Source organism: Salvelinus namaycush, chromosome 12 (genome assembly GCF_016432855.1).
Source record: "Salvelinus namaycush isolate Seneca chromosome 12, SaNama_1.0, whole genome shotgun sequence".
NCBI classification, from domain to species: Eukaryota; Metazoa; Chordata; class Actinopteri; order Salmoniformes; family Salmonidae; genus Salvelinus; species Salvelinus namaycush.
Genome location: NC_052318.1, coordinates 25,335,524 through 25,358,863, shown reverse-complemented (window position 1 = coordinate 25,358,863; position 23,340 = coordinate 25,335,524). Strand labels below are relative to the sequence as shown.

The window sequence follows — 23,340 nt, the reverse complement described above, 5'->3', positions numbered from 1 at the left end:
CCACATACCCCCACAGAAACAACTATGACAAAGTGAAAAACAAAAACGGAGTACAGCTCCTGAAGCTCTGTCGAACACTGGGTCTGTACATAGTCAATGGCAGGCTGAGAGGATACTCTTTTGGTAGGTACACCTACAGCTCATCCCTTGGCAGCAGCACTGTAGACTACTTCCTCACCGACCTAAACCCAGAGTCTCTCAGAGCCTTCACAGTCAGCCCACTAACACCTCTCTCAGACCACAGTAAAATCACAGTGTATCTGAGAAGAGCCGAACCCAACCATGAAGCATCACGGCCCAATAAATTACATGGTACTAAACAGGCCTATAGATGGAGTGCAAACAGTACAGACATCTACCAAAAAGCAATTAGTAGCCAAAAAATACAATCTCTCCTGGACAACTTTTTAGCCTTAACATTCTCCTTCAGCAATGAAGGTGTAAATTTGGCCATTAGGAACATAAACTTTATATTTGACAAATTAGCCTCCTTGGCTAATCTACAGAAGCATAAGAGCAAACCAAAAATAACAGATAATGAAAAATGGTTTGATAATGATTGCAAAAATCTAAGAAAGTAATTGAGAAATATATCTAATCAAAAACACAGAGAACCAGACAACAGAAATATACGCCTACAATATGGGGAAACACTGAAGCAATACAAACGCACCCTAAGAACAAAAAAGGAACAGCACATTAGAAATCAGCTGGATGGAATTGAGGAATCCATAGAATCAAACCACTTCTGGGAGAATTGGAATAAATTAAACAAACCTCATCATGAGGAATTGGCTATCCAAAATGGGGATATGTGGAGAAATCACTTTGCAAACCTCTACAGCAATATAACAAAGAGCCCAGAACAAAAAGATATACAAGAAAAATTACAAATCCTTGAATTAGCTGTCAAAGACTATCAGAATCCTGTGGATACCCCAATTACAGAAGAAGAATTATTGGAAAAACTATGCACTCTCCAACCCAAAAAGGCCTGTGGTGCTGATGGTATTTTAAATGAAATGATCAAATATACAGACCACAAATTCAAATTGGCTATACTCAAACTCTTCAACATTATTCTCACTGCAGGTATTTTCCCCGATATTTGGAACCAGGGATTGATCACACCAATCTATAAAAATGGAGACAAATTTGACCCAAATAATTACAGAGGAATTTGCGTTAACAGCAACTTGGGGAAAATTCTCTGCAGTATTATAAATAGTAGACTACATAATTTCATTGATGAACACAACGTCCTGAGCAGAAGCCAGATTGTATTTCTAAAAATGTATCGTACAACAGACCACATTTACACCCTCCACACTCTAATTGATAAACAAGTTAACCAAAACAAAGGCAAAATCTACTCGTGTTTTGTAGATTTCAAGAAAGCATTTGATTCAATTTGGCACGAAGGTCTTTTTTATAAACTAATAGAAAGTGGTATTGGAGGGAAAACATATGATTTTATTAAATCAATGTACACTAAAAACAAATGTGCAGTTAAAATTGGCAACAAGCAAACAGACTTCTTCTCTCAGGGGCGGGGAGTGAAACAGGGCTGCCCAATAAGTCCAACATTATTTAACATCTACATTAATGAATTGGCAAAAACATTAGAAGAATCGGCAGCAACTGGTATCACCCTACACAACACTGAAATCAAGTGTCTGCTGTACGTAGATGACCTGGTGCTGCTGTCTCCCACTAAAGAGGGGTTACAGCAGCACCTAGATCGTCTTCACAGGTTCTGTCAGACCTGGGCTCTGACCGTTAACCAAAAACAAACAAATATAATGATATTCCAAAAAAGGTCCGGAAATAAAGATGACAAATATCAATTCTATTTGGACACAGTTCTATTAGAACACACCAAAAATGACACATATCTAGGACTAAATATCAGCAACACAGGTAGCTTTCACATGGCTGTGAATGAGCTGAGAGACAAAGCAAGAAGTGCATTCTATGCCATTAAAAGGAACATCAAAATCGAAATTCCAATTAGAATCTGGATCAACATTTTTCAAGCAGTTATAGAACCAATTGCTCTATATGGCAGTGAAGTATGGGGTCCACTCTCTAATAATGAATTTACTAAATGGGACAAACATCCAATTGAAATATTGCATGCAGAGTTTTGCAAGACTGTATTGGGCCAATACCCCCTCCTCATTCGAATAGAAAAAAGAGCCATCAAATTTTACAACCATCTAAAAACAAGTGACCCCAAAACATTCCATCACACAGCTCTACAATGTCAAGAGATGAAACCAGAGAAGAGTCCCCTCAGCCAGCTGGTTCTGAGGCTCAGTTCACCAACCCAAACCAACCCCATAGAGCCTCAGGACAGCCCTCAGAAAATCTGGCCCAACCAAATCATCACAAAACAAAAAGAAAAATATATCACCTATTGGAAAGACAACACAAAAAAATCTAAGTAAACTTCAATGCTATTTGGCTCTAAACAGACAGTACATGGTGGCAGAATATCTGACCATTGTGACTGATAGAACACTGAGGAAAACATTGACTAGGTACAGACTCAGTGAGCACAGTCTGGCTATAGAGACCGGTCGTCACAGACAAACCTGGCTGCCCAGAGAGGACAGGCTGTGCTCACTCTGCTCCAGGGGAGAGGTAGAGACAGAGCTGCATTTCCTATTACACTGTGACAAATACTCAGACCTAAGAGAATATTTATTTCCCAAAATTATAATTCAATACAAAGAATTTGAAACTATAAAAGATGAAGAAAAAATCTAATATTTATTGGGTGAAAAGCCAAAATGTGCAGTTTTGGCAGCCAAATATGTGTCCTCCTGCCACAACCTGAGGGACAGCCAGTGAAAAGTGCAAAGTAATGTTGATAATATTTCCCATCTTGTTTTGTTTTGTCTTTCATACCAGGTCATGTGTCTTCTTAGTCATGTTGAGACTGGTCTACTACTGTTGCTTTAATGTATTGTTGTTCTGATTAATATTGTTGTTGTAGTTGTTGTTAATGGTAATCCCATGTCCACTACTACTATTATTATTGCTGTTGGTCCCATCATTTATTTATATATAAATATATATACACTGCTCAAAAAAATAAAGGGAACACTAAAATAACACATCCTAGATCTGAATGAATGAAATATTATTATTAAATACTTTTTTCTTTACATAGTTGAATGTGCTGACAACAAAATCAATGGAAATCAAATTTATCAACCCATGGAGGTCTGGATTTGGAGTCACACTCAAAATTAAAGTGGAAAACCACACTACAGGCTGATCCAACTTTGATGTAATGTCCTTAAAACAAGTCAAAATGAGGCTCAGTAGTGTGTGTGGCCTCCGCGTGCCTGTATGACCTCCCTACAACGCCTGGGCATGCTCCTGATGAGGTGGCGGATGGTCTCCTGAGGGATCTCCTCCCAGACCTGGACTAAAGCAGACATGATGTCCCAGATGTGCTCAATTGGATTCAGGTCTGGGGAACGGGCGGGCCAGTCCATAGCATCAATGCCTTCCTCTTGCAGGAACTGCTGACACACTCCAGCCACATGAGGTCTAGCATTGTCTTGCATTAGGAGGAACCCAGGGCCAACCGCACCAGCATATGGTCTCACAAGGGGTCTGAGGATCTCATCTCGGTACCTAATGGCAGTCAGGCTACCTCTGGTGAGCACATGGAGGGCTGTGCGGCCCCCCAAAGAAATGCCACCCCACACCATGACTGACCCACCGCCAAACCGGTCATGCTGGAGGATGTTGCAGGCAGCAGAACGTTCTCCACGGCGTCTCCAGACTCTGTCACGTCTGTCACATGTGCTCAGTGTGAACCTGCTTTCATCTGTGAAGAGCACAGGGTGCCAGTGGCGAATTTGCCAATCTTGGTGTTCTCTGGCAAATGCCAAACGTCCTGCACGGTGTTGGGCTGTGGACGTCGGACGTCGGGCCCTCATACCACCCTCATGGAGTCTATTTCTGACCGTTTGAGCAGACACATGCACATTTGTGGCCTGCTGGAGGTCATTTTGCAGGGCTCTGGCAGTGCTCCTCCTTGCACAAAGGCGGAGGTAGCGGTCCTGCTGCTGGGTTGTTGCCCTCCTACGGCCTCCTCCACGTCTCCTGATGTACTGGCCTGTCTCCTGGTAGCGCCTCCATGCTCTGGACACTACGCTAACAGACACAGCAAACCTTCTTGCCACAGCTCGCATTGATGTGCCATCCTGGATGAGCTGCACTCCCTGAGCCACTTGTGTGGGTTGTAGACTCCGTCTCATGCTACCACTAGAGTGAGAGCACCGCCAGCATTCAAAAGTGACCAAAACATCAGCCAGGAAGCATAGGAACTGAGAAGTGGTCTGTGGTCACCACCTGCAGAACCACTCCTTTATTGGGGGTGTCTTGCTAATTGCCTATAATTTCCACCTGTTGTCTATTCCATTTGCACAACAGCATGTGAAATTTATTGTCAATCAGTGTTGCTTCCTAAGTGGCCAGTTTGATTTCACAGAAGTGTGATTGACTTGGAGTTACATTGTGTTGTTTAAGTGTTCCCTTTATTTTTTTGAGCAGTGTATATATTTTGTATATACATATATATTTGATTTGTATTTTTCGATATGTATACTTTGACAATGTAAGTAATAATGAACTTGCCATGTCAATAAAGTCAATTGAATTGAATTGAGAGAGAGAGAGAGAGATGAAAAGAGAGCGGGTGGATGGAGAGAAGGAGTCTGTAGAGAAATGAGGATGTAAAGATGTAGAGTTATGAGGATTTAAAGATGCAGTGATATGAGGATGTAAATATATACAGATTAAGATATAATGATGTAGAGATATGATGTACAGATAACTAAAGGAGAAATATGTAGCTCTCCTGTGTCTATATTATATCTTATTACTGTGGATAGAAGCTATAAGGCATCCAAACATCAAAATGATAGTGTTGAATTAATTACAGGATTAATAACATATGTATATTCACTGTGGGAATCCTGTTGTGTGTGTAGGAATGATCTCTGAGACAGGACAAGCCATACACTGATTCATCTTCAAACACAAAGAAAACAAAGAGAGAGAGAGAGAGAGAGAGAGAGAGAGAGAGAGAGAGAGAGAGAGAGAGAGAGAGAGAGAGAGAGAGAGAGAGAGAGAGAGAGAGAGAGAGAGAGAGAGAGAGAGAGAGAGAGAGAGAGAGAGAGAGAGAGAGAGAGAGAGAGAGAGAGAGAGAGAGAGAGAGAGAGAGAGAGAGAGAGAGAGAGAGAGAGAGAGAGAGAGAGAGAGAGAGAGAGAGTATTCTCAACCAGCTAACCCCACATTAAATCCAAGGCCAGAGCCGACAGTGTGAGCAAGCAGATCAGTCTGATGGCCAGTGAAAAGAGCTGTTATGGAGAAGTTACTTGACACTTCACATCAATTGATTGAAGGAATCTGTCTAGAGATTCCTTAAGCTCCATGGCCTTCAGTCAGGAGAAAAACTTTATCTCCATCTCTCTCACCCCCCCCCCCCCCCCCCCCCCACACACACCCCCCACACACCCACACCCACACCCACACCACACACATTCAGGAGATATCATAGATAAAAGGCAGAGAGGATTTTTATTCAGCTCGCAACTACTGCCGAGCGCCTTGTTCACAATAACCATAGAGAGTGCTGTGTTAGTCATACATACATATACACACGTGCATGCACACACACATAGACAAACACACACACACTACAGTACAAACACAGACACCGTGCATCATCAGCTGACTGCCAGGTAATGTACGCAGGCATGCGCACACACACTATCTCTACTGACCCTGTGGGCAGATCATTGGAATCACTCCTATACCCAGAGACCACTGAGGTGAATCTCAAGAGGAAGCTAGAAGCTAATGGCCTTATGGATGCTGCTCTGGTTTGGCTGGTAGAGGACAATACTGAGTCTTTCACTCTAGGTTGTAGATCCGCCATGTCACCCAAATGAATCACTGACATACCCTGAATGACAATCTGGGCCAATATTCATAAAACCTCTCAGAGTAGGGAATCAGTTTGGCTTTTTAGATCAGAATGAATAAGATAATGGACAGAGGGGAACTGATCCGAGATCAGCACTGTTCCCCTGAGATACTTTAAGAATACGGGCCCAGAGGGGCAGATAGCATTCATCAGACAACATCAAATATGTTTTAATTTAGCTAGTCATCCAGGCTAGTTTTAATAAACGTTTCAAAAGTCTTAGAGTAGCAGTTGGGTTTACCTCAGTGAGACTGACCTGGAAAAACTCTGCAATGTTAGCCACATGGCTGGCACACTGACACTTCCTGGCATCAGGCACATCCTCACCAACCTGGGAGAGGAGAGAGGGAGAGAAGAGAGGGAGAGGAGAGGGGGAGTGGAGGGAGAGGAGAGAGGGAGAGGAGAGGGAGAAAGAGAGGGAGAGGAGAAGGGGAGTGGAGGGAGAGGAGCGAGTGAGAGAAGAAAGGGAGAAGAGAGGGGGAGTGGAGGAGGGAGAGGAGACAGAGAGAGAAGAGAGGGAGACGAGAGGGGGAGTGGGGGAGGGAGAAGAGAGAGGGAGAGAAGAAAGGGAGAGGAGAGGGGGAGTGGAGGGAGGGAGAAGAGAGAGGGAGAGAAGCGGGAGGGAGGAGACTGGGTTAGAGCTACTGTGTGTTTCCGACTTCAAGAATACAGTAGTAGTGTCATCATCGCCGTCGACATCATCGTCCTCAATCAAAGTAACCACATTGAAAGGATTGGATGTGCTCTTTGTATTCTATTCAAAATGTTGTCTTTGTGTCCAGTTTAACAGTAGTAATTATGAGTGAATGAAGCATTGTGTCTCAACAGGAACATTCCTGGTAGCATTACATTACCATGACCTATTCAAAACAACACAATGGCCACTGATTACATGAAAGGAATAGTGGAATAGTAATCAACCATAAAAACACATGGCTACTGAACTGGTACTGCTGCTACGAAATTATAAAATAATACAAATAATATCAATTCCATGGCCATTCACCTCCTAGTTAATAACACATCTCTGGAGAACTTTTGTATTGAATCACATTAGAACTTATAATGAGGACCACAGGAAACATATATTTTGATGGGCGACTGCAGTGCCTAAGAATTACAATAAACCCAAAATGGAGGTTTGTAATAATGGACAAGAGACACCAAATCTCACTCTAGAGCCATCCTCAACTGTGACAGAGACCAGTAGCCAGAGGGGATGTCTGGGCCTGTCACAACGATAGAGACAGTAAGCCCATTAGACTGTCTCAGACTGCCTGAGTTTCACTGGGCTGAATGGACACACACTGACAGGAGGGAGGGAGGGCTGTATGGACACACACTGACAGGAGGGAGGGAGGGCTGAATGGACACACACTGACAGGAGGGAGGGAGGGCTGAATGGACACACACTGACAGGAGGGAGGGAGGGCTGTATGGACACACACTGACAGGAGGGAGGGAGGGCTGAATGGACACACACTGACAGGAGGGAGGGCTGAATGGACACACACTGACAGGAGGGAGGGAGGGCTGAATGGACACACACTGACAGGAGGGAGGGAGGGCTGAATGGACACACACTGACAGGAGGGAGGGAGGGCTGTATGGACACACACTGACAGGAGGGAGGGAGGGCTGAATGGACACACACTGACAGGAGGGAGGGAGGGCTGAATGGACACACACTGACAGGAGGGAGGGGGGGCTGAATGGACACACACTGACAGGAGGGAGGGAGGGCTGAATGGACACACACTGACAGGAGGGAGGGAGGGCTGAATGGACACACACTGACAGGAGGGAGGGCTGAGTGGACACACACTGACAGGAGGGAGGGAGGGCTGAGTGGACACACACTGACAGGAGGGAGGGCTGAGTGGACACACACTGACAGGAGGGAGAGCTGAGTGGACACACACTGACAGGAGGGAAGGCTGAGTGGACACACACTGACAGGAGGGAGCCCTGAGTGGACACACACTGACAGGAGGCTGAGTGGACACACACTGAAAGGAGGGAGGGCTGAGTGGACACACACTGACAGGAGGGAGCCCTGAGTGGACACACACTGACAGGAGGGAGGGCTGAGTGGACACACACTGACAGGAGGGAAGGCTGAGTGGACACACACTGACAGGAGGGAGCCCTGAGTGGACACACACTGACAGGAGGGAGGGCTGAGTGGACACACACTGACAGGAGGGAGGGATGAGTGGACACACACTGACAGGAGGGAGGGCTGAGTGGACACACACTGACAGGAGGGAGGGATGAGTGGACACACACTGACAGGAGGGAGGGCTGAGTGGACACACACTGACAGGAGGGAGGGATGAGTGGACACACACTGACAGGAGGGAGCCCTGAGTGGACACACACTGACAGGAGGGAGGGCTGAGTGGACACACACTGACAGGAGGGAGGGATGAGTGGACACACACTGACAGGAGGGAGGGCTGAGTGGACACACACTGACAGGAGAGAGGGCTGAGTGGACACACACTGACAGGAGGGAGGGCTGAGTGGACACACACTGACAGGAGGGAGGGATGAGTGGACACACACTGACAGGAGGGAGCCCTGAGTGGACACACACTGACAGGAGGGAGGGCTGAGTGGACACACACTGACAGGAGGGAGGGATGAGTGGACACACACTGACAGGAGAGAGGGCTGAGTGGACACACACTGACAGGAGGGAGGGATGAGTGGACACACACTGACAGGAGGGAGGGATGAGTGGACACACACTGACAGGAGGGAGGGCTGAGTGGACACACACTGACAGGAGGGAGGGATGAGTGGACACACACTGACAGGAGGGAGCCCTGAGTGGACACACACTGACAGGAGGGAGGGCTGAGTGGACACACACTGACAGGAGGGAGGGATGAGTGGACACACACTGACAGGAGGGAGGGCTGAGTGGACACACACTGACAGGAGGGAGGGATGAGTGGACACACACTGACAGGAGGGGGGGCTGAGTGGACACACACTGACAGGAGGGAGGGCTGAGTGGACACACACTGACAGGAGGGAGCCCTGAGTGGACACACACTGACAGGAGGGGGGGCTGAGTGGACACACACTGACAGGAGGGAGGGATGAGTGGACACACACTGACAGGAGGGAGGGCTGAGTGGACACACACTGACAGGAGAGAGGGCTGAGTGGACACACACTGACAGGAGAGAGGGCTGAGTGGACACACACTGACAGGAGGGAGGGCTGAGTGGACACTCACTGACAGGAGGGAGGGCTGAGTGGACACACACTGACAGGAGGCTGAGTGGACACACACTGACAGGAGGGAGGGCTGAGTGGACACACACTGACAGGAGAGAGGGCTGAGTGGACACACACTGACAGGAGAGAGGGCTGAGTGGACACTGACAGGAGGGAGGGCTGAGTGGACACACACTGACAGGAGGGAGGGCTGAGTGGACACTGACAGGAGGGAGGGATGAGTGGACACACACTGACAGGAGGGAGGGCTGAGTGGACACTGACAGGAGGGAGGGCTGAGTGGACACACACTGACAGGAGAGAGGGCTGAGTGGACACTGACAGGAGGGAGGGCTGAGTGGACACACACTGACAGGAGAGAGGGCTGAGTGGACACACACTGACAGGAGAGAGGGCTGAGTGGACACTGACAGGAGGGAGGGCTGAGTGGACACACACTGACAGGAGGGAGGGATGAGTGGACACACACTGACAGGAGGGAGGGCTGAGTGGACACTGACAGGAGGGAGGGATGAGTGGACACAAACTGACAGGAGGGAGGGCTGAGTGGACACTGACAGGAGGGAGGGCTGAGTGGACACACACTGACAGGAGGGAGGGCTGAGTGGACACTGACAGGAGGGAGGGATGAGTGGACACACACTGACAGGAGGGAGGGCTGAGTGGACACTGACAGGAGGGAGGGATGAGTGGACACACACTGACAGGAGAGAGGGCTGAGTGGACACACACTGACAGGAGGGAGGGCTGAGTGGACACACACTGACAGGAGGGAGGGCTGAGTGGACACACACTGACAGGAGGGAGGGATGAGTGGACACTCACTGACAGGAGGGAGGGCTGAGTGGACACACACTGACAGGAGGGAGGGATGAGTGGACACACACTGACAGGAGGGGGGGCTGAGTGGACACACACTGACAGGAGGGAGGGCTGAGTGGACACACACTGACAGGAGGGAGGGCTGAGTGGACACACACTGACAGGAGGGGGGGCTGAGTGGACACACACTGACAGGAGGGAGGGCTGAGTGGACACTGACAGGAGGGAGGGATGAGTGAACACACACTGACAGGAGGGAGGGCTGAGTGGACACACACTGACAGGAGGGAGGGCTGAGTGGACACTGACAGGAGGGAGGGATGAGTGGACACACACTGACAGGAGGGAGGGATGAGTGGACACACACTGACAGGAGGGAGGGATGAGTGGACACACACTGACAGGAGGGGGGGCTGAGTGGACACACACTGACAGGAGGGAGGGCTGAGTGGACACACACTGACAGGAGAGAGGGCTGAGTGGACACACACTGACAGGAGGCTGAATGGACACACACTGACAGGAGGGAGGGATGAGTGGACACACACTGACAGGAGGCTGAATGGACACACACTGACAGGAGGCTGAGTGGACACACTGACAGGAGGGAGGGCTGAGTGGACACACACTGACAGGAGGGAAGGCTGAGTGGACACACACTGACAGGAGGGAGGGCTGAGTGGACACACACTGACAGGAGGGAAGGCTGAGTGGACACTGACAGGAGGGAGGGAGGGCTGAGTGGACACTGACAGGAGGGAGGGAGGGCTGAGTGGACACACACTGACAGGAGGGAGGGCTGAGTGGACACTGACAGGAGGGAGGGATGAGTGGACACACACTGACAGGAGGGAGGGATGAGTGGACACACACTGACAGGAGGGAGGGATGAGTGGACACACACTGACAGGAGGGGGGGCTGAGTGGACACACACTGACAGGAGGGAGGGCTGAGTGGACACACACTGACAGGAGAGAGGGCTGAGTGGACACACACTGACAGGAGGCTGAATGGACACACACTGACAGGAGGGAGGGCTGAGTGGACACACACTGACAGGAGGCTGAGTGGACACACACTGACAGGAGGCTGAATGGACACACACTGACAGGAGGGAGGGATGAGTGGACACACACTGACAGGAGGCTGAATGGACACACACTGACAGGAGGCTGAGTGGACACACTGACAGGAGGGAGGGCTGAGTGGACACACACTGACAGGAGGGAGGGCTGAGTGGACACACACTGACAGGAGGGAGGGCTGAGTGGACACTGACAGGAGGGAGGGAGGGCTGAGTGGACACTGACAGGAGGGAGGGAGGGCTGAGTGGACACACACAAACAGTTTACCTATAGAGGCATACAGATCTAGTTACACATGTACTGTACACACACATTTGTAGACGTACATATACTGTACTAACACACACACACACACACACACACACACACACACACACACACACACACACACACACACACACACACACACACACACACACACACACACACACACACACACACACACACACACACACACACACACACAGTCTCACCCAATTGATGAGGACGTAGCGCGGCAGTGCGGCCGTGGGCTCCTTCAGGCTGCAGAAGCCGTACATGACCCGGCCATTATCGAAGGTCACTGTGATCTCTGGTAGACCTCCAGCTAGAGGAGGAGGGGAGGAGGGAGAAGGAGAGGAAGAGGGGGAGAGAGAGGAGGGGTAAGGAGAGTAGGAGGGGTAAGGAGAGTAGGAGGGGAGGAGGAAGACGAGGAGAGGGAGAGGAGGGTGGAATAGGAGGAAGGGAGAAAAAACTGATGAGAAGATTGAGAGGTAGAGTGTTTACAGAAAAACACATCACTACCACTCTCAAGGCTGATCTGACCGTTCCACACTGACACAGTCTCTGTCCTCCTCCACATTATGTGGCCCAGTGCTCTTCAGTGACTCACAGTTCAATGCTCCTACGGTATACTGTTCCAGGCACAAACTAGCCTGGTGGAACCAGCCAGGTTGTATGACAGCTCACATTCTATTACACTTCACGTCTCACCATAGGCATGCTCTATGCCCTATATGATCCTTACCGTTACCATCCAATATAATCATTCAATAGCTTGATAATGATAGTTCTGGCTGGTTGGTGGGCCGATGCATTTCCTTCATGACTTACAGTGAGGAGAGCTGCAGTCTGGTAGCATTGCAGGCTTACGTCCAATGAAAATAGGCAACTTCCAATGAGCTGTTGTCAACTGTAACAATGAGCTGTTGAAACATTAAAATCTCATCGATGGTAAAGGTATTGAGATGGAGAGACCGCTGACTGTGGTTGGGTCAAGTAGGAGGGGGACTAGAGTGCAGACACATAAACACACACTTGCGTCCTAAACAGGGTTATGATGACCCCTGAGACAGACGCCCACACTCACACCTGACTGCTCCAACGCAACTGAACAGAGCTGACACCAATGCCATCACACACTCACAAACACACTCCAAACCCCATCTGTCCAATCAGAGTCAGGTCTCACTGGTCCAGCCCGTCCACTCCACCTACTCTACACCAATAGGATGACTGATAGGTCTGCCTCACCACAATCATAGGCATGGCAATAAATCATGCTTTGTGTGTGGGATGCTGTGTATCCCAGAGCTTTTCCAGGTTCCAACCCTCCACTAATAGTGGATCACACAAGACCAGGCCAAGCTGGTCTCCCAGACATGATTAACAGAGCAGTGAGAGGAGCAGCATGCACTGCTATGAGATCTGGATCACTGTTATTAACAGGCATAATAATCAACTTTGCGTAGCAGTTTAGAGGGTTGGACCAGCAACCGAAAGATCCCTGGTTTAAATCCTCGAGCCGACTAGGTAAAAAACTTAACCCTAATTGCTCCTGTAAATGACTTAATGACTAAAATGTCAAATGTACAAAAATGTAATAATGATTATGCCTTCCTAATGAAATAGTTAGCATCTTAACAAAACATAATTTCCTTTTCATGTGATTGTTAACACCGACAACAATGGCTGGCTGTCACCTTCAATGGAGGCCTCAAAGCTAATGAGTATGCCCTCTACTGACACATTTCCTCTCCAGACAAACAGTCATTATTAGTCAGTTGCAGGCTCTTTACCCTCATCTCAATACATGTTATCAATGCAAGAGGCACAGAGAGTACAGTTGAAACAAATGAACCAGAACAACAGTCAATCATCTTCAGATTTTATGGGGGAATTTGCTTACCTCCTGATGATGCCAGGGTCAAATCATTGCTGTTGCCCTCATATGAGAACAAGGCCCTGCATGAGAGAAACACAGAGAGCGAGAGAGACCGTCAGACATTTAGACTCCAGAACAACACAGCGTCCAAGCATAACAGCCATACTGTCTGTTACCATACAGTGGTAACTATATGAGCAAGGGGAGGAAGAGGGAGGGTACGGGTTGGAACACGCTCCACTCAAGGCCAATACTCTACACACCAGTTCACGGGTGTTGTTAGTCCTGAGGAGTGGATAGGAGAGAGAATGGCATCATCTATTCACTTAGCTGTGTAAGAAGGTAATGCCTGGAGCGATTAACTAGCTTTAGGAAAAAAATCCCATTTCAATTCATACTGCTGGTTTTACAGCATTAGATAGATATGTACTCAGGCTAAACTGCCGGTATTATTGTTCCCATTCTGAAGACAATGAGAGGAGATAGAGATATATAATTATTATCTGAATAGAGCAATGCAGTGAGACTCTATTACCCAGAATTCTATACACACAAAGAGAGAGAGAGAGGCAGAGAGACAGAGAGAGAGATAGAGATGTGTGTGTGTAGGTAGATATGTGCGCACGAGCGTGTGAGACAATAAACAGATTATAAACAGGTTTCATTAATGACTGTGGGAATACAGTCTCTCTTCCGCCTGGATTATAGTGGGACCATCGTATACCAGCACTCTAGTAATAATGCACACACAGGCAAGGGGTGAATGAAGGTGAGTGGGATTACTGTATGCCAGGCAGCAACAGACATCCTACATTTCCAGATTAATCTGGTTGACCTTCCTCTATACTGTACTGTCTTTTCAGCCAGCCATGAGGCTTCTATCAGAAGGACTGGCTCAATCCCTCTCTGTTTCTCTTCATCACCTTGTGTCTCCAATCTCCTTCCCTCTCACTCCCTCCTTCTCCAACCGTATAGGTCTGGCAGGCCTTAATGGTCCTGTCTCTCAGTCCGGCTGTCCTTTCTCTCCTCGTCTCCGCAGGATCTCACTCACTCACTCACTCACTCACTCACTCACTCACTCACTCACTCACTCACTCACTCACTCACTCACTCACTCACTCACTCACTCAAAGTGATTGAAATAAATAATAAACAAAAGTAAAATAAACAATAAAAATTATCAGTAAACATTACAATCACAGAAGTCCCAAAAGAATAAAAACATTTCAAATGTCATATTATGTTTTATACATACAGTGTCGTAACGATTTGCAAATATTTAAAGTACAAAAGGGAAAATAAATAAACATAAATATGGGTTGTATTTACAATGGTGTTTGTTCTTCACTGGTTGCCCTTTTCTTGTGGCAACAGGTCACAAATCTTGCTGCTGTGATGGCACACTGTGGTATTTCACCCAGTAGATATGGGAGTTGATCAAAATTGGGTTTGTTTTCAAATTCTTTGTCGATTTGTATAATCTGAGGAAAATATCTGTCTCTAATATGGTCATACATTTGGCAGGAGGTTAGAAAGTGCAGCTCAGTTTCCACCTCATTTTGTGGGCAATGAGAACATAGCCTGTCTTCTCTTGAGAGCCAGGTCTGCCTACGGCGGCCTTTCTCAATAGCAAGGCTATGCTCACTGAGTCTGTACATAGTCAAAGCTTTCCTTAAGTTTGGGTCAGTCACAGTGGTCAGGTATTCTGCCACTGAGTACTCTCTGTTTAGGGCCAAATAGCATTCTAGTTTGCTCTGTTTTTTTGTTTATGATTTCCAATGTGTCAAGTAATTATCTTTTTGTTTTCTCATGATTTGGTTGGGTCTAATTGTGTTGCTATCCTGGGGCTCTGTGGGGTGTGTTTGTGTTTGTGAACAGAGGCCCAGGACCAGCTTGCTTAGGGGACTCTTCTCCACGTTCTTCTCTCTGGGGGGTGATGGCTTTGTTATGGAAGGTTTGGGAATCGCTTTCTTTTAGGTGCTCTTTTCTGGATATTGATAATTAGCGGGTATCGGCCTAATTCTGTTCTGCATGCATTATTTGGTGTTCTACGTTGTACACGGAGGATATTTTTGCAGAATTCTGCATGCAGAGTCTCAATTTTGTGTTTGACCCATTTTGTGAAATCTTGGTTGGTGAGCGGACCCCAGACCTCACAACCATAAAGGGCAATGGGTTCTATAACTGATTAAAGTATTTTTGGCCAGATCCTAATTGGTATGTCGAATTTTCTGTTCCTTTTGATGGCATAGAATGCCCTTCTTGCCTTGTCTCTCAGCTCGTTCACAGCTTTGTGGAAGTTACCTGTGGCGCTGATGTTTAGGCTGAGGTATGTATAGTTTTTTGTGTTCTCTAGGGCAACGGTGTCTAGATGGAATTTGTATTTGTGGTCCTGGCGACTTGTATTTGTGGTCCTGGCGACCCCTACACTTTTCCCTCTTACATTATTGAAGCCATACAAGTACTGTTTAAGGATCACTTAAAGCCTGTTGTATTCAAACCATCCTTCAGTCTCTTTACTTTGTATCAACTTCCATCCACAGAAGGCAGCTATAGCAGAGCAGGGATATTTTTAAGCAGGCCTCTCTCTGGCTGGCCTAACCCTCCCTCCCCATCCCCCTCTCCTCTCCCCACCCCACCACACCCAGTAGCTCATCTACAGTCTGTCTGGGACACACCCAAGCCAATGAGCTGAGAAAAGACTGGGATGCAGGGTGACAATGGAGAGAGAGAGAATATAAGAGAGATAAGGGGAGAGAGAGAGAGAGAGAGAGAGAGAGAGAGAGAGAGAGAGAGAGAGAGAGAGAGGGAGAGAGAGAGAGAGAGAGAGAGAGAGAGAGAAAGAGAGAGAGAGAGAGAGAGAGAGAGAGAGAGAGAGAGAGAGAGAGTGGGGGGAGGAAGAAAGAGAAAGTTAGGGGTGAAAAAGAAGGATAGACATGGAGACAGAAAGAGCGAAAGAAAGATAGAGACAGAAATTGGAGGTAGAGAAAGCGAGAGAGAGAATGTGTGAGCTAGTTCACGTGTAGCACTATAAATAATTCCCTTTAAAGCAGACTCCTTATATTATTCATAAAAGAATGGCATGACCTAGAAACAGCTCTGCTCTGTGGAGCCTATGTCACTGGGCCTGGAGAGAGAGACTGCATGGGATACAGCAGGCATGGAGCTACTGCTGAGGGGGAGAGAGATGGAGAGAGAGACTGCATGGCATACAGCAGGCATGGAGCTACTGCTGAGGGGGAGAGAGATGGAGAGAGCGACACGTGGGGGAGGGGTGAATAGGAGGGAGGGGTTAATATGAGAGAGGGGGGTGAGAGAGGGGGGTAAGTAGATGTAGAGGAAAGGGGAGAGAGGGGGAGGGTCAAAGTATGTGAGTGGATGCATGGGAGCTGGAGTGAGGGTGTGAGGGAATGCAGGGGAGCGGGGGTGAAGGTGTGAGAGAATGCAGGGGAGCGGGGGTGAGGGTGTGAGAGAATGCAGGGGAGCGGGGGTGAGGGTGTGAGAGAATGCAGGGGAGCGGGGGTGAGGGTGTGAGAGAATGCAGGGGAGCGGGGGTGAGGGTGTGAGAGAATGCAGGGGAGCTGGAGTGAGGGTGTGAGAGAACACAGGGGAGCGGGGGTGAGGGTGTGAGAGAACGCAGGGGAGCGGGGAAGAGAGAATGCAGGGGAGCGGGGGTGAAGGAGATAGAGAATGCAGGTGAGAGGGGTGAGGGTGTGAGAGAACGCAGGGGAGCGGGGGTGAGGGTGTGAGAGAACGCAGGGGAATGGGGGTGAGAGAATGCAGGGGAGCGGGGGTGAGGGTGTGAGAGAATGCAGGGGAGCGGGGGTGAGAGAATGCAGGGGAGCGGGGGTGAAGGAGATAGAGAATGCAGGTGAGAGGGGTGAGGGTGTGAGAGAATGCAGGGGAGCGGGGGTGAGAGAATGCAGGGGAGCGGGGGTGAGGGTGTGAGAGAATGCAGGGGAGCGGGGGTGAGAGAATGCAGGGGAGCGGGGGTGAGGGTGTGAGAGAACGCAGGGGAATGGGGGTGAGAGAATGCATGGGTGCGGGGGTGAAGGAGATAGAGAATGCAGGTGAGAGGGGTGAGGGAGTGAGAGTGAGGGTGCTGGGGCCCTCCTCTATTGTCTCCCAGGGTGGGAAAGAGGGAATGAGCGGGCTGGGACTGAGAGTCCCTCACTATAGACCAATTACACTTCAATATCAGAGAGGAGGACTAAAAACAAGAAAACAAGACTCCAGGGGGGAGAGGGGGCAGAGAATGTGAGCAAGAAATAGAAACAGAGAAAGGGATACGATGAAGATGGGGTAGAGACAGGAAATTAGAAACTAATAGAGAGGGTAGATAGAGAGCTGAAACACTGTGGAAAACCCAGCAGATAGCCTATTAGTGTGAGTCTCTCAGTCTCCTCTCTGCTAATAGTGCTGTAGATGGAGGGAGAGAGAGAGATGGAGAGATGGAGCGAGAGATCAATGGTATCAGAGGAGAAGAAGAGAGGAAGACAGACCAATCAGGCCGTCAGCAGTCAAATAGGTTTCATTCGAACCTCCCGCAACTCATTTCAGAACCATGTCATCGATGATCAAGCTGACGCTCGCCCCAGCACAAACAACTAATCTGATTGGCTCTCGGAGGGTCATGGTGTCCAATCAGGGCTGTTTGTCATGGCAAAGCTCTTCCCTTCTAGGAAGGTGAGTCAACGTTTCCTAAACACCACCCGAAGCGGCCGGCAGAGACTAAAGAATCCAATACAGACGCCACATCTTGCTTTAATAAAAGGTTTCGTATGTTGAAAGCTGCTCTAATGTCCACACATGCGGACACACACACACACACACACACACACAATAACCTAAAAGGGGACTGAGCCAGGTTGTTTTTCCCAAAACGAGGTCGGGATACAGTGGATCCGCTCTACAGCGCCCTGTCCCTGTCCAAAGAGAGGGAGAGGGGTGAAGTTGGCCGTTTTATGACGGTCCTAAATACCTTGTAGAAACTCTGCTTTATGGCTCTGCAGGATGGAGGGGAAAGAAACATTTTGTTACAAGGAGATTCCTCCCATCAAAACTCCAACATCAAAAGGCTGGATAATGAAACAATATTTCTATAATCCAAACATTGGGAATAATAACCATGTCCAACAGTTATTGTTTTGTGACATCATGAAGGACGGTATAACTAAATAACTGTACCTCTACAAATGTATACGTCCCAGTTATCAGATTCAAATCTAAATGTTGTGGAACTTATATGATTAAATATGAAACTATTTGTGAGAAGACGTAATGTGATGTTAGCCTTCCAAATGAGAGAATTGTTTTTCATATAACGTCTTAACCAGTCAGTGACCACACCCACGTGAGCACAGACATTATGTTGGCGTCATGGAACGCCACTTTTGCCAGAGTGCATAAAACCCCTCGTGAAGAATTAACATATTAGACCAAGCAGGCGGACGGTGTTGAACCGGACGTCACGAATGGCTAGAATCAACGAGACCAGAAAAACGTGGAGTGTGGCTGCACGTTGAAATGGTAGGAATTTAAATCTCTAGAGGCCAGTACATTGCCTGTTTGCTACGGTTGTGTAAAATGGTTCAAGCTCTATATTAGACCAACGTGACCGACAGCGTGAGCTGAAAGGTACGAAATGGTTAGAAACTCTGAACCTCTCTTGAGCAGAAGAAGACTACACAGGAACATCCAGTCTGCAGCTGTTTAAGTACTTTAGTCTAGTAAACTCGACAGAGAACCACCGGTTGGTACTCTGAAAGATCCATTCTAACAAACACTTCCTCTGGAAGATTTGGTCTAACAGACACTCCGAGACAGAGAAGCTACAGCTACAAAGGACATGGTGACCTCTGTTGGACAACCACAAACTTACACAACCAGAGACTTTCTGTCTAATTACTCCTCGTAGATGGGTCGAGTGTTGTCAACAGAGAGACAGCAAAGACATACAGACGTAAATATGCACACTGCAATTATTTTGAATGAGCGGCCGTTCATGTGCAAAGTATTCACATTTCCATGAGCATAGTTATCAGCTGTATGTACGATAGTGGAATTCCTTTGGCTCTACCTTTCCCTCTCTTTTGAATCTGCCATTTTGTGTTCAGGCCGTCATATCGGTTTAGTCCACTAGGGACTTTTCATTGCATTGTGTAGTAATCAATGTGTAAGCTATCCTGTTTGTGTGTTTATGTAATTCTGTGTGATTATTTAGTTAGTTACTAAATAAATAATTACGCCAATTTGTATATCGCTGATTCATCATTTATTCTAGGGTTTGTGCAGATATCCAAGAGTTTTGCGACATTCAGAATGAGACTGATAATGTAAAAAAGAATGAATGAATTGACTGTGACTGACGTAAGAGATATTTATATCTTAGAGTTTAGTCGGGAGATAGTAACTCGTTAAATAACTTTTCCCGTGGTGAACCAGATTACTATTTAATTAATTGTTATATGATTAATTTAATCACGTAATAATTGAACGTGGAATGTAATTATTTTATAAAATAACAGTCAAACACATTAATGATAGTCACGACACGACACTCCCATTGGTGACAGATGGGTCATATAGGTGGAGGAGTTCTAACTGTGTGGCTGACTAGCACTGGCTCAGCGAGTTCATATCCTTTTGGATGGGGAGGAATTTTGAGATTGGAACAATGATTGTGTGTATTAACAGGTTGACCCCAGGGGCACCTTAGCTGTCAATCACAGTGAATGGGTCTCTATGGGAGGGCTTTACATTTACAGTTGAAGTCGGGAGTTTACATACACTTAGGTTGGAGTCATTAAAACTATTTTTTCAACAACTCCACACATTTTTTAATTTGTAATTTTTAAAATTTATTTTACCCCCCTTTTCTCCCCAATTTTCATGGTATCCAATCGCTAGTAATTACTATCTTGTCTCATCGCTACAACTCCCGTACGGGCTCGGGAGAGACGAAGGTCGAAAGCCATGCGTCCTCCGAAGCACAACCCAACCAAGCCGCACTGCTTCTTAACACAGCGCGCCTCCAACCCGGAAGCCAGCCGCACCAATGTGCCGGAGGAAACACCGTGCACCTGGCCCCCTTGGTTAGCGCGCACTGCGCCCGGCCTGCCACAGGAGTCGCTGGAGCGCGATGAGACAAGGATATCCCTACCGGCCAAACCCTCCCTAACCCGGACGACGCTAGGCCAATTGTGCGTCGCCTCATGGACCTCCCGGTCGCGGCCGGCTGCGACAGAGCCTGAACTCCACACATTTCTTGTTAACAAAATATAGTTTTGGCAAGTCGGATAAGAAAACATCTACTATGTGCATGACACAAGTAATTATTCCAACAATTGTTTACAGACAGATTATTTAAATTATAATTCACTGTATCACAATTCCAGTGGGTCACACGTTTACATACACTAAGTTGACTGTGCCTTTAACTTCTCTAGGGTAGGGGGCAGCATTTTCACGTTTGGATGAAAAGTATACCCAAATTCAACTGCCAGCTACTCATCCACAGGAGATAAGATATGCATATTATTAGTAGATTTGGATAGAAAGCACTCTGAAGTTTCTAAAACTGTTTGAATCATGTCCGTGAGTATAACAGAACTTATTTAGCAGGCGAAACCCCGAGGACAAACTATTCAGATTTTTTTTTTTTTGAGGTCACTGTCTTTTCAATGAGTTTTCATTGAATAGGCACTCACCTAACATAATCGTTTGGTTTGCTTTCGTTGTAAAGCCTTTTTGAAATCGGACACTGTGGCTGGATTTACAACAAGTGTATCTTTAAAATGGTGTAAAATACATGTATGTTTGAGGAATGTTAATTATGGGATTTCTGTTGTTTTGAATTTGGCGCCCTGCAGTTTCACTGGCTGTTGAAGAGGTGGGACGCTAACGTCTCACGTACCCTAGAGAGGTTAAAGCTTGGTCACAAATGGGTCTTCCAAATGGACAATGACCCCAAGCATACTTCCAAAGTTGTGGCAAAATGGCTTCAGGACAACAAAGTTAAGGTATTGGAGTGGCCATCACAAATCTCTGACCTCAATCCCATAGAAAATTTGTGGGCAGAACTGAAAAAGCGTGTGCAAGCAAGGAGGCCTACAAACCTGACCCAGTTACACCAGCTCTGTCAGGACGAATGGGCCAAAATTCACCCAACTTATTGTGGGAAGCTTGTGGAAGGCTACACGAAACCTTTGACCCAAGTTAAATAATTTAAAGGCAATGCTACCAAATACTAATTGAGTGTATGTAATCTTCTGACCCACTGGGAATGTGATGAAATAAATAAAAGCTTAAATAAATCCTTCTCTCTACTATTATTCTGACATTTCATATTCTTAAAATAAAGTGGAGATCCTAACTGACAAAGACCGGGCATTTTTACTAGGATTAAATGTCAGGAATTGTGAAAAACTGAGTTTAAATGTATTTGGCTAAGGTGTATGTAAACTTCCTGTATGTTGAATCTTCCTGAGGCAGAGGGGACATTAGGGCAAGTGTTAGTGTTATTTAATATAGGGAGGAAAAGTTCCTCCCTGGTTCCTCCCCTCAGGGAAGAGCTACAATGTCCTCAAGGGTGTGTTGGAGACTGCTGGTTCAATGACACACAAACACACTTGCGTGCACATATGTTCACACACACGCACGCACACGAGCACACACACACACACACACACACACACACACACACACACACACACACACACACACACACACACACACACACACACACACACACACACACACACACACACACACACACAATCTGACCCTCTTCAAAACAAGCACATGTACAGTAAAGCCACACAGCCACACTCAGGCTGCCCCATATTCAGATCAAGCACACCAACTATTTTGTTTCAGCAAAACAGAGCCAGTAAAAAAGACTGCTGAACAGCTAGTCAAATGGCTACCCAGACTATTTGCACTGCGCCCCCCCCCCCCCCCCCCCCCCCCCCTTTACACTGCTGCTACTCTCTGTTATTATCTATGCATAGTCACTTTAACTTTACCTACATGTACATATTACCTCAATTACTTCGACTAACCTGTACCCCCACACCTTGACTCTGTACTGGGACCCCCCTGTATATAGCCTCGCTATTGTTATTTAACTGCTGCTGTTTAATTATTTGTTACTATTCTTTCATTCTTTTTTTATGGTATTTTTCTTAAAACTAGATCGTTGGTTAAGAGCTTATAAGTAAGCATTTCACTATTCACTGTTCACTGTTCAATTCGGCACATGTGACAAATAAAATTTGATTTGATTTGATTTAACCCCTTCCTCAACTCCCCACTCTGGCTCTGAATCCTAATGGCCAAAGCAAACACAACATTACCGTCCATGGCTTGGAGAGATATTGGGAGTCCAAACAAAGAGTTTTTCCATAAGTACAGAGTGTCAAATATTTCATGACTATATAGGTAGCTAACTTTTTTGCCATAAACATAAAACAAAAGCACTAGCCTGGTCCAGTCTAAATATATTTACTCAAACATACCAACAATCCAAGAAGACTTCTTCACACCAGCTAAGCATACTTTATTAATTGCATCTTGAGAGAAATGCGTGTTGGGAACTAAAATCATTCATATGTATGTCCGTCAAAATCATTAGCTTTGCTGTCTACTTGTTGATGGCAGTGGAATAAGTTCTCAGGCTGTACTGTACCACAATGAGAGGTCAGCAGTCAGACCAGAACATATTCTACATATCAACACTTTGCTTTCTCAGAACCAAGATTAAAAAGCACACTCGCACACACACATACTGCTTGTAAATGAGCTTGCACAGCAGAACAGGCTGTCCCAGCAGATCTAGGCTACAGTAATTACATTACAGATATGAGAGATGGAGACTGGGAAGGAGGTAGAGGTATATGATGCTCATAGAGACAGGAGTGGTTTGTCAGGATTTATAGGTATCTGGTATAGTAAGCATTATGGCAGACAGACTGACAGGCAGACAGACGCGCACAAACACACACAAACACACACACACACACAC

General features: G+C 46.9%; 1 protein-coding gene across 3 annotated transcripts in view; it reads right to left on the bottom strand.

Annotated features, from left to right (window-relative positions):
• Positions 1–23,340, bottom strand: part of LOC120057036 (drebrin-like) — a 124,533-nt gene that overhangs the window by 23,269 nt on the left and 77,924 nt on the right. For 2 of the 3 annotated variants that reach the window (XM_039005405.1, XM_039005407.1), the window contains exons 2-4: positions 13,341–13,396; positions 11,647–11,759; positions 6,255–6,344 (exon numbers count right to left, since the gene is read on the bottom strand). In XM_039005405.1, coding sequence (XP_038861333.1) covers positions 6,255–6,344; positions 11,647–11,759; positions 13,341–13,396 — 259 coding nt within the window. The remainder of the gene's footprint in view (positions 1–6,254; positions 6,345–11,646; positions 11,760–13,340; positions 13,397–23,340) is intronic. The other variant, XM_039005406.1, reaches the window with a different exon arrangement.